The 13,329-nt window shown below is 43.0% G+C and overlaps 1 protein-coding gene across 3 annotated transcripts in view; it reads left to right on the plus strand.

Moving 5' to 3' along the window:
• The window catches only part of TMCC3 (transmembrane and coiled-coil domain family 3), a 278,052-nt gene that overhangs the window by 207,292 nt on the left and 57,431 nt on the right, over window positions 1-13,329 (plus strand). For all 3 annotated transcript variants that reach the window (XM_085653394.1, XM_085653395.1, XM_085653396.1), the window contains one exon: window positions 10,733-11,664. In XM_085653394.1, coding sequence (XP_085509520.1) covers window positions 10,733-11,664 — 932 coding nt within the window. The remainder of the gene's footprint in view (window positions 1-10,732; window positions 11,665-13,329) is intronic.

The following is a 13,329-nucleotide window of genomic DNA, read 5'->3' on the forward strand; positions in this document are numbered from 1 at the left end:
CAGAACCTCCAGGCTGCTGCACTCCTGCCACAAGCAGGCAAACCCATACCACTTGTTGCTTCCTTTTTAGGTCTCGCCTAGCTGTGCAGCGCATGCGCTGCTCGCTTTGCGAGGCATGCAGTTTAAACTATAGGTGAGGGAAGCCCCACCCCCTCCCCCGCCCACTTTTTCATTGGCTTGTGGCTTTGGCCTTTCTAAATGCTGCCTTCTGATTGGCTTGGAGGCTGCTAGTCCCTCCTTATGACAGCCATGCCAGCCATGACAGTCCACGGCTATTGGCCCATTTACTGCATATTTCCTGAGCACTACTTTGTGTCTGTGCCACCCCTCCCGCTGTCCATACCTTTTCTGCCGCCCTTCCCACTCCCATTGTTCGTGCCTTAATCACGCCCGCCCACCCACACTCCCGCACTCCCGTTTGCAATTCAAGAGGTCTCGCGTAAATGCGAGTCCTCTTGCATTGCAAATGTTTGTTTTGTTTTCAACCCTTCCTGGCACATAGGCGTGGCATCTGGAGACAGGTTTGAACCTGAGGAAGGTGGCTTTTTGTTGCTACTGAAAAATATCTAACACAGACTTGGCATCGTGATGCAAAGGTTGACTTCTTGGGACTGTTGTCAATGTTAAGAACAATTCTTCCTTTACCCTGAGCCATTTTGTATGACTGGCAACTGGAACAGGAAGCACACTTTGCCAGGTACAGGAAATGTTGCTATCACTGGTACAAAACAGAGGTAAATTGTGAAGAGCACAGACGCTAGGTGAAAAATACTCAAGGTGGGGAATTCTGAAAAGGGGGTGGGGTTCTGAAGTAATACTATGAACAGTAACATCCCTGGCAAAAATGGTAATTTGGATGAGGGATCTGCAAAGGGTTGATGAGAGAACAAGAACCAAACATGCACCAGATTAAATGGAATGAACCCTACATACAAATGCATCACGCTGGAGTAAGGGAGAAGCCAAGTCTTTCATTGACAGAAGAAGAAATGGAACTCTCAAGTACTGTGTCACTTCACTGTGTCCTCTTCATTACAGTTAATGACTGCTAATAAGCATGTAGCTATGTCAAATTAGCATTAAACCGGACCAGATCGATCGATCGATCGATCTATAGTTTACAGTGTCCTGCACCTGTGCTTTGAGTTGGCCCTGGTGGAGGCCTCCAGTATGATGACAAAGTAAAACAGCCATGTAAATCAAAGAGGCCAATGAAATTTGATGTGGGGTTGCTTAGCAACCTCCTAGTGTCTTTTGGAGCCTATGAATGTTCAGGCGTGCACGCCAGAACTAGCATTTATGCCAAGCTACAAAGACCAGTTTCCTGCATCCCTATGGACAGGGGCGTAGCTTTGGGGGGGGGTGTTTGGGGTGTTACACCTCCACCATAAATGCATTTTCTGATAAATAGTTGAGTATAGCTGCTTTCAGTCGGGTATGGTGAGGTGCCTGTCGGCTTTCACCAGGAATTTTTACATATACACAGGCTAATGCGCACATGCACCCTCTCCCTTGCTGTTTTGAAAATGTTGGTTATTTTACAAAATATTGTGTTTTCTCTCTCTTAGGTCTACTACCAATCTGCAGTCTCTCCCTTTCCATGCCCCTCAAGCCACTCTCATGCACCCTGCTTATCCTTTAATGTATTATAACATTATGTGCCAGCGTGATTGTTGGAAAAATCTGAAATTCACACCCCTCCAATCTTACTTATCAAGCTATGCCCCTACCTACGGGAATGCTTGCACTATAAGCTAAATACAGCAGGTGAGAATGGGTGGACATCGTGATTCGTCTGATGCGTTCTGATGGGCATTCGTCATGAAATAAGAACCAAAATGTCTTTGAATCATTTTGTTGAGAAAAAAGAACACGCATAAAAATAAATTACACAATAAGTGATTGTGTTTTCTTTACTTTTATCACAGAAATCAGTTGCACACAAAATTAAACCTCAGAGTGCTAGTAAAAAGTTTTTGTTTTCTTTTTTTTCTTGCCCCCTTTCCTTTTCTTTTACGATTCTCCCCACATGACAAGAATTTCATAATGCAAAAGAAAACCCACAAACAAAAAGTGCTTTTTGTTGAAAGTGCATGCATCTTTTATAAAGCGCTTTCTTGCAATAAAAAGTAGCCATAAGGAAAGTGCATACAATTAAGTTTTTTGTGATAAAAAAGGCCCCCATAGTCTCTTGAACATTTTGATAATGCCAGCCCTTCTATTAAAGCCTTCTTGATGCATAATATACTTCCAATTCATTCTCCACTCAGCGGCAACCGGGATCTTCTCATATATTCATAGCTGAGCAGTGAGGACTGTCTACCAGTTTCTTGAGGAAAATTAAACAGCTCCTTGGAAAAATGATAAAATCTGCAATAATCATCAACACATAAACTCTAATCCTGGAGATGGTAATTAAATGAGGAAATTGCCCCAGAACAGCTCCAGGCTGGAGCAACTATAAAGCAAATGTTCCAATGTCTAAGGGCCTAAACCATTCTGGGTGAAGTTTGTAATTTTTTGGTGTGGAATTACTAAAGAGAAAGAAGTGTTGGATTCTTCATTCGTTAGTGGGAACAGGTACATTCTGCATTATCAGCTAGTGTCTGTTGCCATTTCTCATTGGTAATATCCATTTGAGCTTTTTTCATCAAAGTAAGTGACATTGGAATTTAGGCATGCGTAATTCTCTATAATGCTTCTCTTACTCATTAATCACTGAATCAGAAGATCATAAGCGATTCCATATTCCCCTGTTCCGCTTCCTAACCTGAAGAACCACCTTTAGTGTAAACATAACAATAAAGGAACCTCATCTTATCAGGATACCATAACATTTCTGTATATCTGAGAAGGATAAAAATTTCCCCAAATTCTGTGCTTATTTTATTTCCATTATTTTACTCTCCAGGCACACCTCTAAGCCCTAGGTCGTACTTTTCTCTGGGATTGTGAGATTTTCCCCAAAATGGGTCCTGACTTTGTTGATGCTGCCCAGGATCCCAAACCCCCAAATAAACAGGACCCTCAAATAACTTGAGACACCTTAGCCACCATAGCTCCTCAAAATTCATATAAAGGTAAGGTTGTGAAAGATGCCAGAACAGTTCAAGCATTTTGAGGCCTTACTACCAGAGGCACAATACCTCACCGTTGAAGGGAGGATCACATGACCTTGCCATGCTGCCTCTTGGGAGTAGCTGATGTATCAAATGACTCCCAATTCATGGTTTGCCTTGTTCACAGCCAACTGCAAACAGAACCATAAACCAGGATCTTCTACTAGTGGTCAGTTGGCAGGTGACATACCTTGCTTATCAAGGATAACACCTGTCACATGTACTTTTTAAAATACAAAACTACTTCCTGCCGAAGATCATCGATAACTTCAATCTGCTCTAACATCATCGGTGCCAAAGAAATTCTGCTATGCCTTCGCGCAATTAAGAAAGAGCATCCGTATTATTTCTCCAAAATGGTCCATCTTCTATCAAAGAGGGAACCAGTGGCTTCCCGAGACTCCACGAATAAGCAAATAAAACGCTTCTTCTTGGTTTCAAAAGGAATACATGCCCTATGTTCACCATCGACCCTCAGGCCTACCGAGGTCAAAATCCTTAGTGTCACTCTTGACTCTGCCATGACCCTAGACTCCTGCATTGACTCAGTGGCTAATACTGCTCACCACTGGATGGCCTTATTGCACATAAGATCATGCATATCCATCTGCAGGAACAGTTGGTAGTGGTCTTGTGTTCAGCCATCTTGCACCCCATCTATTGGTGCATAGCAGTCTCAACCCACTTCAGTCTGGTTTTTGAAAACTCCATTCTACAGAGACCACACTTTCTCATGTCGCTCACTTTATTTATCCCTTCTGCTATTCATATTCACTTCACGTGCGTCTTTACACTGACCTCTCAGCAGTAGTTGACACAGTTGACCACCACCTGGCACCTCACTTGGCATCAGTGACATGCTGCTAAGCAGATTTTCTTCTTATCTTTTTTATCTTTATTCTATGCATCTTGACACTCCTCTCTGTAGTCACCACCCCTTCTTGTCAGTGACCCGCAGGACTTAGTGCTTGAATCTCTTTTCAGCTCCCCATAGGCTAGTACTCTAGGTGACATAACTTTCGCTTTTGGCAATAATCATGTATCTCAGACAGCCTAAAACTTCCCTGCTACAGGATTGCACTGTTTTCTCTTGTTAACCTAATCCAAAAGTAAAGCACTTCACTTCAATAGCGCCACTTTTGTATATTATATTCCCCGGCCACGCTCTCTGCAAGAAACCCCTGCATATTATCCAACTCGAGAATGAGTACAGATGTTTTCACGTCTACCACTGCGATGGCAGTGAGACACTGGCTACTAAAGGTATGCATAATTCGCCCACAATTTTCTCCCACAAACGTAAGTGCCTAATCAATGCTCTACTAATTAGCAAAATCGATTGCTGCAAAAGCCTCTTGGTCAACCTTCTTGAGTATCAACGTATCCTCTTGGACAAGGTTAGCACCCCTTTGTAAGCCTTCTCAAATGTATGGCTTTCTGCCCTAAGAAAAAATCTAGTTAAATCACTAAGACTGGTCTGTAAGTTCATAACTGAGACTACTCTCTTGTACCTCACACGAGCACTTTCTCACTGTAGCCCTGAATGTGACTTGTACCCTGTCGACAGTGAAATGGTAACCACTACCAGACAGTAGTGTAGCACTTCAGATTTCAATCCTTTACCGGGCGGGTCCACTGAACTGGACCGCACTGATCAGCTTTAGGCAAAGTTTTTCCTTATGCTTTCCAGGACTTGAGTAAAAAAACAAAAAACACTTTCTTTTAACAGAAAAACATAACAGTTGGGGACCACCTGACCTTCCACAGATCCAGCACCATCCAAGTCATACTAAATTAGGATCAAAACTTTACTACCTGAAAAATATACTTTATATGGGTATTGTACTGTCTTTCATACTGTTTACTTTGTCTCCATCATCCAACTACAAGTAGCTTTTTGGCCTCCAAATGTGTCCACAAAAATAAGGTCTTGTGTAAGAAATGTATGGTAGACATGCTTCTATGTGTTTATCAGTAAACAATGCGCTTAGTGGACATTTTTCAAACTTAATTATTATCTGGACTGAAAATCATTTCGATTTTTGAATTGCGCATGATAAGAGGAGATGTGGTTGCAGGTTCAAAAATTATGCAACATAGGCCAAGCATAATAGTATTCTGTACTTGGACTTCGGCAGACACAGTTTTTATTGTTCTTTGTTGATGCCGCGTGATGAGCTCCCTACACTGATGAAATACAGATAAGAGAGAACAAAGAGAACGCTGTTTATATTTTCATTTCATGGGCCACGTCACATGACGTGAGCACATGAAGCACGAAGTTAAGACAGTGAGTAATATCACATAAAGTGACCACTGGAAGCACCAAGTCAAGACACATGACCATATAACATAAGGTCAGCAATGCAAGTGCCAATTTGAGAAACACACTGTATCCTGTAAAGCGAGAACTAGGAGTTCAGAGTCCAGGCTCGATCCTGCCACAATTTTAGGCTGACTTGTGTCTTATGTAGTCAAAGAGATCGCTGTAACATAGAACCATTTGTTGGCATATCAAAAGTAAACACAACACAATAACGTACACAAAAAAACAGAACATAAGAAGGCACTTCCTAAAACAAAATTCAGTCAAAACAGAATACGCCACAACGACTGCAGTACAGCACAACTGAATTGCATTGCAATCAGGGCCGTACTGGCCGTAGTGGGCACCAGGCATTTCCCCGGTGGGCTGTAGGGGTGGGGGCCGGTATTGTGGTCTCGGGGTGCACTTTTCTTACAGGGGGCCGGTTTTGCTGCAGTGGTGCAATATCTCCCCCCTCTGTAAGAAGAGCGGTAGCGGTGCTTCTTGCTAGCACCCCCCACACACACACACTCTCCAGGACCGGTCGAGCAGCAACCTGCCATGGCTGCTTGTTGTTCTCAGTACGAAACTGATTGCAATCATGCTTAACAAAAAAAACACAGCAGCCCAAGAAACAGCAGCATACATTACCGCCACAACAAAATTACTGATATCAGATCTACACATATGTTTTTGTCGCACATTTCCTCATCCAGATTCCCGTTGTCCTAAAGCAGTAGTAAAAGGTGTTTGCGCTGAGTACTTCCTTAATTTAACACGGAGGACTTGAAATAGCGCATGTCAAAAATATTTCTGTTGTGGTCCTCAGTTTCTGACGCAGTTGTGTCTAAAAATAGTTGAAGAGCTGGAGCAGCACTATTTTACCAAATTAGTCTTTGGTAAATGGCTGCTTAACATAAGAGCTTTGAAGGCATTAAATGGAAACGTAGCACAACACCGTAGAGTGCACAAAGCAACATAACAGCACAATTAAAACATAACAAGCACAGCAAAACAGCCACAACGTTAACACACTACAAGAGTAGAATACTACAATTAAGTAATGCAGAACAAAATCACGGTAGCACAACGAAATGGCAGACGACAAATCTGCACAAATATTCTTGTCACCCATTTCAGTGCTTAATTTGTAACAATATAAGTGCCAGGGAACCCGCTAGAAGGCCATTGGAGCTTGCACTACCCATCGCCCCTACCTGCGCTTCCACTGAATGCACTAATACGACTACTAACCATTACACCCCTACAATTGTGAAAATTCAGACGATTCCAGGGCCCAAAGCTATAAGAATGACTTGGGTGGCAGGTATTAGCCATTTTAATATATATTGAATTAACGCCTTAATTTCCGCCGCGGTGCGGGGCGTTCCATTGAGTGGGCGGGGCCGTGTCAGCCGGACGTGCACAGTACTACCGAGGTAGTGCTCGCGACGGCCATTGGACGACGGACGCACTCAAAGGGTTAATAGACAACTGTTGTTGTGTTCATCTCTAATTAAACAAACAACGACACCATGTGGCAGACTGTCATAAGTACCAGTGTTTACAAACAAGTGCCGGTGCCGAGCACCACAAAGTACTTGCTCAAATTAAGCACTGATTACCACCTCCAGAAAGTTTCTTTCATAATAGCCTGGTAAAGGGCACTGCCTTAACCTATCACTATGGATGTGAAATAGTGCTGGTCAAAAAATGTTTGTGATTCAACTCTATGCCTCTGGAGGTCAAATCTATCGCTCTCATCAGCCTGAAAGGACAATATAGCTAAATTACACATTTGGAATAAACTTGTGCTGCAAATCACAGACTTAAACCTCCAGTGTTCTCTTTCTCCCTGCACTGATAGAGTAAGACAATGTGTGTCTGACTTCATTTTAGCAATGCAGCAAACAGATGCATTTTGTACACATCTCAAGTTCAGATGGCATCATAAATGCCAAGTCCCGTTCATCGCAGCTTAGTCTGACTCTTGGCCAGACTCAACTCCCCCATTGCTTTCAATGAAGTGGCACATCTGGGATTCATGGCAACCTTGTGATCTCTTTTGACGAAGATTTTTTAAGCTGAGAATTAATTTACATTTTCAGCATTAACTGTAGGCGATGACCCATTTAAAAAAAGAAAACAAAATACTGTGCTATTTTGTATTCATGTGGGATTTGCTGCTCAGCTTCCAGCACCATCATGAAGTGGGTTAGAGAATAAACAAAGTGTCCCCCTTTTTGCTGACCTGACATCACTAGGAACGCAAAGGGATTTCCCTGGTGCCTGCCTCACAGCCAGTGTTGGGATAATGGATCAGCTCTGGCTTAAAAGGATGCTTTCACAACCCAGGCTTTCCATGTTCCTGTGGGAAAAATGCATGCAGATCCTAGCATGGCTTGCACTAGGATTTGTTTTTATCACCGTACGCGCAAGAAACATTTTCCACCCCACATATAATAGGGCAGTGGCCATCTAGTTTACCCACTGCTAGTTGTGGTCTTGGTATCCGTCTAAAATGTTATTGCCCTTGTATCCACCCCAATTTTATTCCCAGAAGTGAACTGATCTGTGCCTGGATATTATTTTGTGTTGAGATCTTGAGGTCTAACTCAGCACAGTGTGTTTGTATGTATGCAGGCAAAAATGGGGTCACCATTAATGGTTTGTGTGGCCTATGATGCTGCTATATTAGAACTCAGTTGCTTTCCACAGAGGAGTTCAAGCCTCTGTCATAATGTGGACTGCAGTGGTCAAGATATCTCTGTATCCATGAGATGGCAATTGACTCAACATAATCTATTTCACATGGTTCATCATGCAGTTTCCCAATTACCATGAGAGCAGCGGTTGTAATTTGTAAAGGTTGCACTCTGCTGATCTGCCCTGAAGGGCACAATGAACAGGGTGCACTAGGTGCAGACCTGCTCAGTGTGCACTATTACATACCATGCACTGCCCCCAGGGCAGCGGCAAACTCACAACAACCGTATGGACATCGTATTAGTGAATGGTGGGCAGGCTGTTTGAAGGCCACAACACCACTTCCAGTAGAGATCTCTCTGCGAGTGGGTGCAGTGAGTGACCGTGCCAGCCTGCAGTGAGATATCATGGGGTCCACAAGCCCCTAGTTCCCTGCTTTCTGTGAAAGTTACTGATTGGTGGGGGGGGGGGGACAGCAGCTGCTACTGTTTGTTTTAGTTTTGTTTTTAAGAGACACTGTATTGACTATGACTTAATACATGTTGCATAGTTCTATCAATTTTATCCTCAATGACCATAATGAATCCATTCAAGTGAGCTCAATAGCGCCTGCTACAGTTTGAAGTGCTGCACAACCTGAAGGAGACATTCAATCAGGACGCGCCCTCGGTGGGTGCTGCGGCACACAGTCAGCGCATACCGGCACAGCTCCTCTGCCTCTGCGCCCATGTTTATAAAACAGCACAGGCACAAACGTAAAATGTTCCCTCATTTGCACAGGGTTGTTCCCACCTTAGGGTTGTGCCAGCCTGACATGTAGTGCCAGTGCAATCTGTATTACAGAAGCGGTCGCACAAGTCTGTGACCCCTTCTATGATACCAAAAAGCAGCAGGGCACTTTCCATAATACAACCCATGGTGTAGTCATTCAACCATCCGCATCTCAAAATAAAATCAACCATGTTCAAGAGAAGCATTCATTTATGAGAAAAAGACAAGCTCTGCGACTTAGAGGCCAGAATGAATCCACTTCGATTTGTGTTCAGCTGGAATTCAACCTGCATTTTTTTTTTTTTTTCTGTAAACACATTTTATTCGTCAAATACACATGTCGCGGAGCTCTGTAACCCAGAGGCTTCCATAGCATCAAGAAACAACATATCGGCTTTGACAATTTTCTCATGAGATACCTAATGGAAATTACATAAGAGACGTGCATAACAAAAACCGCCCCCCCCCCCAATTAAATGAACATTGAACAATCCCTCCCCCCCCACCCATCGCACCGCCAATCCAGTCAAGACAGCAAATCTGTTTGCGGCTACAATTTTGTCCTCACTAGAAATCATGTCCATTCAACACAGCTGCGCCCAATACACATGTTGCATGTCCCCCAAAAGCAAGGAAGTGACCACCCAGGCAATCATTCCACTGGAATGGGTTCCAATTCCAGTCCCCTGTAATGCGCCCACCGCTTCCAAATTTTATAGTGTTTTCACGTGCAGCCCCGTGCCACATAAATGGGGGCCTCTAGCCCCATACAGAAATCCAGCCCAGCCTTCCAAGCTGATATTGAGGGGGCGGCCGTCGCCTTCCAAGCAATCGCTATATCCCGTTCAACCTGCATTTTAAATTTAAAAATGTGCTTCTATTTACCATGTGCCATTCTGGTTCTCTTCTAGTTGGACCACCTAAAACGAAATACTCTGCCTGCTATCTGAGCATTAAACAATCACATGTGTACATGAGCCCAGTGAGAGTTTCCCTTTCAAGTTCTGCAACAATGAGCACAGGAGCAGGCACCGTTCAATGCTGACTTGCATAGATAAATCAACTCTATGCAGACACACTGATAGAAATATGCTAAATGTATGTAGCCTTTCTTAAAACAAACCTAAGACAAGCATAAGTAGTAACAGCTGCTTACCCCCCACAAATCACTCACTCACACTTCTGCAGGGAACATTACAACACCTGGAAGGTACTGAAATGGAAGATCCTGGGCAGTCGGGTGGTATTTGAACATTAGCTCCTTGCCAGCAACTGGGACAACTGAAAGTCCCAGTGACATGTGCGGTAGTGGAGGCAGGTTTCTCCTTTTCTTATGCCTGCATGCGCCTGGAGACCCAGAGCACTCCTGTAGTACACCGCGGAGGAATTCCTAGACGTTCAGAGAAGAACTAACAGTATCCAATCCCCAAACATTTACTGCGAAACAGGAGTCTCACTTTGATATGTTCTATACATGAGTTTTATTTATTTCCTTCTGAACAACTGAAGCTGCTACTAACGTGGTATCCCAGACTCTACAGAGTGAACCTGCAGAAAGATGGGACAGTGGAACGTCTAAGTGGGGAGAGCATTGCTAAAGGAATGCAAATGTATTATGTTTCATTAGTAGGAAAAGGAGGATGTCTCAAAATGGACAAAAATCAAGAATACGAATCTAATATTCACTCAGATGTCTTAACTGATAAGTACAATTTACAAAACGTCATTGAGGTTTAACAGTAGCAATCCCTTGCCTATTACTATGAATTTTTAGCTGAATTGTCCATATTCTTTATCCTTTGCCTAATATCTTTATGTATACTCTTTTCAGGTGGAAAGGTCCGAAATGAAAACCCTCAGTTTACCACCTAACATTCGACGAGGGGGCTCAGACACCAACCTGAACTTTGACATTCCGGATGGGATTGCTGACTTTCACAAAGTAAAGCAAAACACTGACACCTTGAAGCAGAAGATCTTAAAAGTCACCGAGCAGATCAAGATTGAGCAGAGCGCTCGCGATGAAAACGTAGCCGAATACTTGAAGCTGGTGAACAGTGCCGACAAGCAACAAGCAGGACGCATCAAGCAGGTCTTTGAGAAGAAGAACCAAAAGTCGGCTCACTCCATCGCTCAGCTGCAAAAGAAACTGGAGCAGTACCACAAGAAACTGAAAGAGACTGAGCAAAACATATCTGTTAAAAACACCAAGGAGTCGTCCAAAGACAACCTTAAAGAGCTCCCTTTGAAAGATGTCAACAGTAGTGTCAACAGCGCCCTTAACACCAGCACGCCAGCTGCGGGTCAGTCTGAAAACACCAAGGCTGGTGTGCCTGGGGTATCACTCACACCGCCTATGTTTGTGTTCAGTAAGTCAAGGGAGTTTGCAAATCTCATTCGGAACAAATTTGGCAGTGCGGACAATATTTCTCACCTGAAGAATGACCTGGAGGGCTTCCATCCACAAGGTAGCTCCAGGAACCTAAGCGGCAGCGCCACAATTGGAACTAAACCAAAATACGCTAGTGACGAGGACTGCTCTAGCGGAACCTCTGGGTCTGCGGACAGTAATGGGAATCATTCCTTTGGGACAGGCAGGACCAACACTCTTGACAGTCACGGGAAGCTCTCTATGATCCTGGAGGAACTGCGGGAGATCAAGGAAGGACAATCTCAGCTAGCAGAAGACATTGAATCCCTAAAAGTGCAGTTTAAAAGAGAATACGGGTTTATGTCTCAAACTTTACAGGAAGAACGATACAGGTACCTATTTTATTTTCCAGTTTTATTTGTGTTTAAAACAAATGTGGTTGTTTATAGAAATGTAATAACTGTACCATAGTACAACAAGCATTGGCATAGCCAATAGGTCTCGCTTTTTGGACCGTATAAGTATTTAGTTATGCAGCAGAATATCCTTGGTGCAACAACACCAACTGTTGCATAGCGAAAATCTTATAAGTTCCCAAATGTGAGACCTATTGACTATTGTTCAAAAATAGGGACCCCCTGCAGGGACTAGCAGTACTCCTAGGGCAGGGTAAATGACATTGTAAAAATAAACACCTAGGCAGTCTAAGCACAAAGCAATATAATGTTAAATAGAAAGACATTAAACAATATAATATTCAATAGAAGAACATGAATGTTATAGAAGGAGACACAACATACGATATATTATAAAAAATATATGAAATTTATTATATTTAGATATAGCAATAATAGAGATAAATTGATGATGCAGGACTATATGATTAGAAGATGTGATTCAAACAGAAAAATAAAAATAGGAGTGGCGAAGACCGAGATGTTCTCAACGCGCGTTTCGACGCTAACACAGCGTCTTCATCAGGAGAGCCACAGTATCTTTAAATCTGTATCGATAAGACGGTAAGTAAACACATGAGGTCCAACTGAAAATCACGGGCGTGAAGAGTACTACCTAATAATTAAAGGCGTCGCTTGTGGCGAAGGATGAGCCAAAATAGTGAAAATCCGCGAAGGAAGGGAATTCAGAACCGTCCAATTACAGGCGTCGCTTGTGGCGAAGGATGAGCCAAAATAGTGAAAATCCGCGAAGGAAGAGAGTTCACAGCCGTCCAATTACAGGTTCTAAACTACCGAAGGGTACTGCCATGCAGATCCGGTTGATGTGTATAATCAGGATAACCTTCCAGAGATTAGCGGAGGTCACCCTTGACGGTGGTCCATCGACGCAGAGTTTTTTGATGCGTGACTTTATTAATGGTCACCTGTAAACCATACGTATTTATCCTTGACCCATTTTGGAAGCTGCCAGCTTCATTTAACTACTATCGTTTAAAAAGAGAACCTCCGCATTATGAATTTCTAACACCCACTCATAAGATGGCACATAGGTACAGGCTGCAACTAACAACCATTGACAAAGTCAATAGTTCAGGCTTGTTGTAAGTGTAATGTTACTTGATGTATTATATATCTGGATGTAATGACAGAAACAGCAAAATTCCAGTCATGTGGCACAACATGCTTAGCACAGGTTTTTAGCTTAGGTGTTTTTAAGCTGCACCCTTAATCACAAGGGCCAAGTTTTAAGTGAAGTGTCCCATTCATAAAAGCATTCAGTGTCAAAGGCCTAGAGTACATACAGATGCATGCCACACATTACATTTAAACAAGGAATTTTCACTCAAGCAAGGCAAAAATGACTTAGCAATCAAAATATAGAAAAGACTGAAATGTGGGAGCTGATCCAGGGAAATGCAGTCGGAGCATTTGTGATAGATCAGTGAGCTGAAAGCATGCCACTGAACTATGTACTGATCTGCAGGTCAGAAAGTTTGAATTCCACCAAACACATTCAGGATACCCTCCTTCAAAAGGTGGTAATAACACATACTTACTTAACTCATACAGATTTTCCAGAAAGTGCAAAAGCCACGAGGA

Source organism: Triturus cristatus, chromosome 4_1 (genome assembly GCF_964204655.1).
Source record: "Triturus cristatus chromosome 4_1, aTriCri1.1, whole genome shotgun sequence".
Taxonomy (NCBI): Eukaryota; Metazoa; Chordata; class Amphibia; order Caudata; family Salamandridae; genus Triturus; species Triturus cristatus.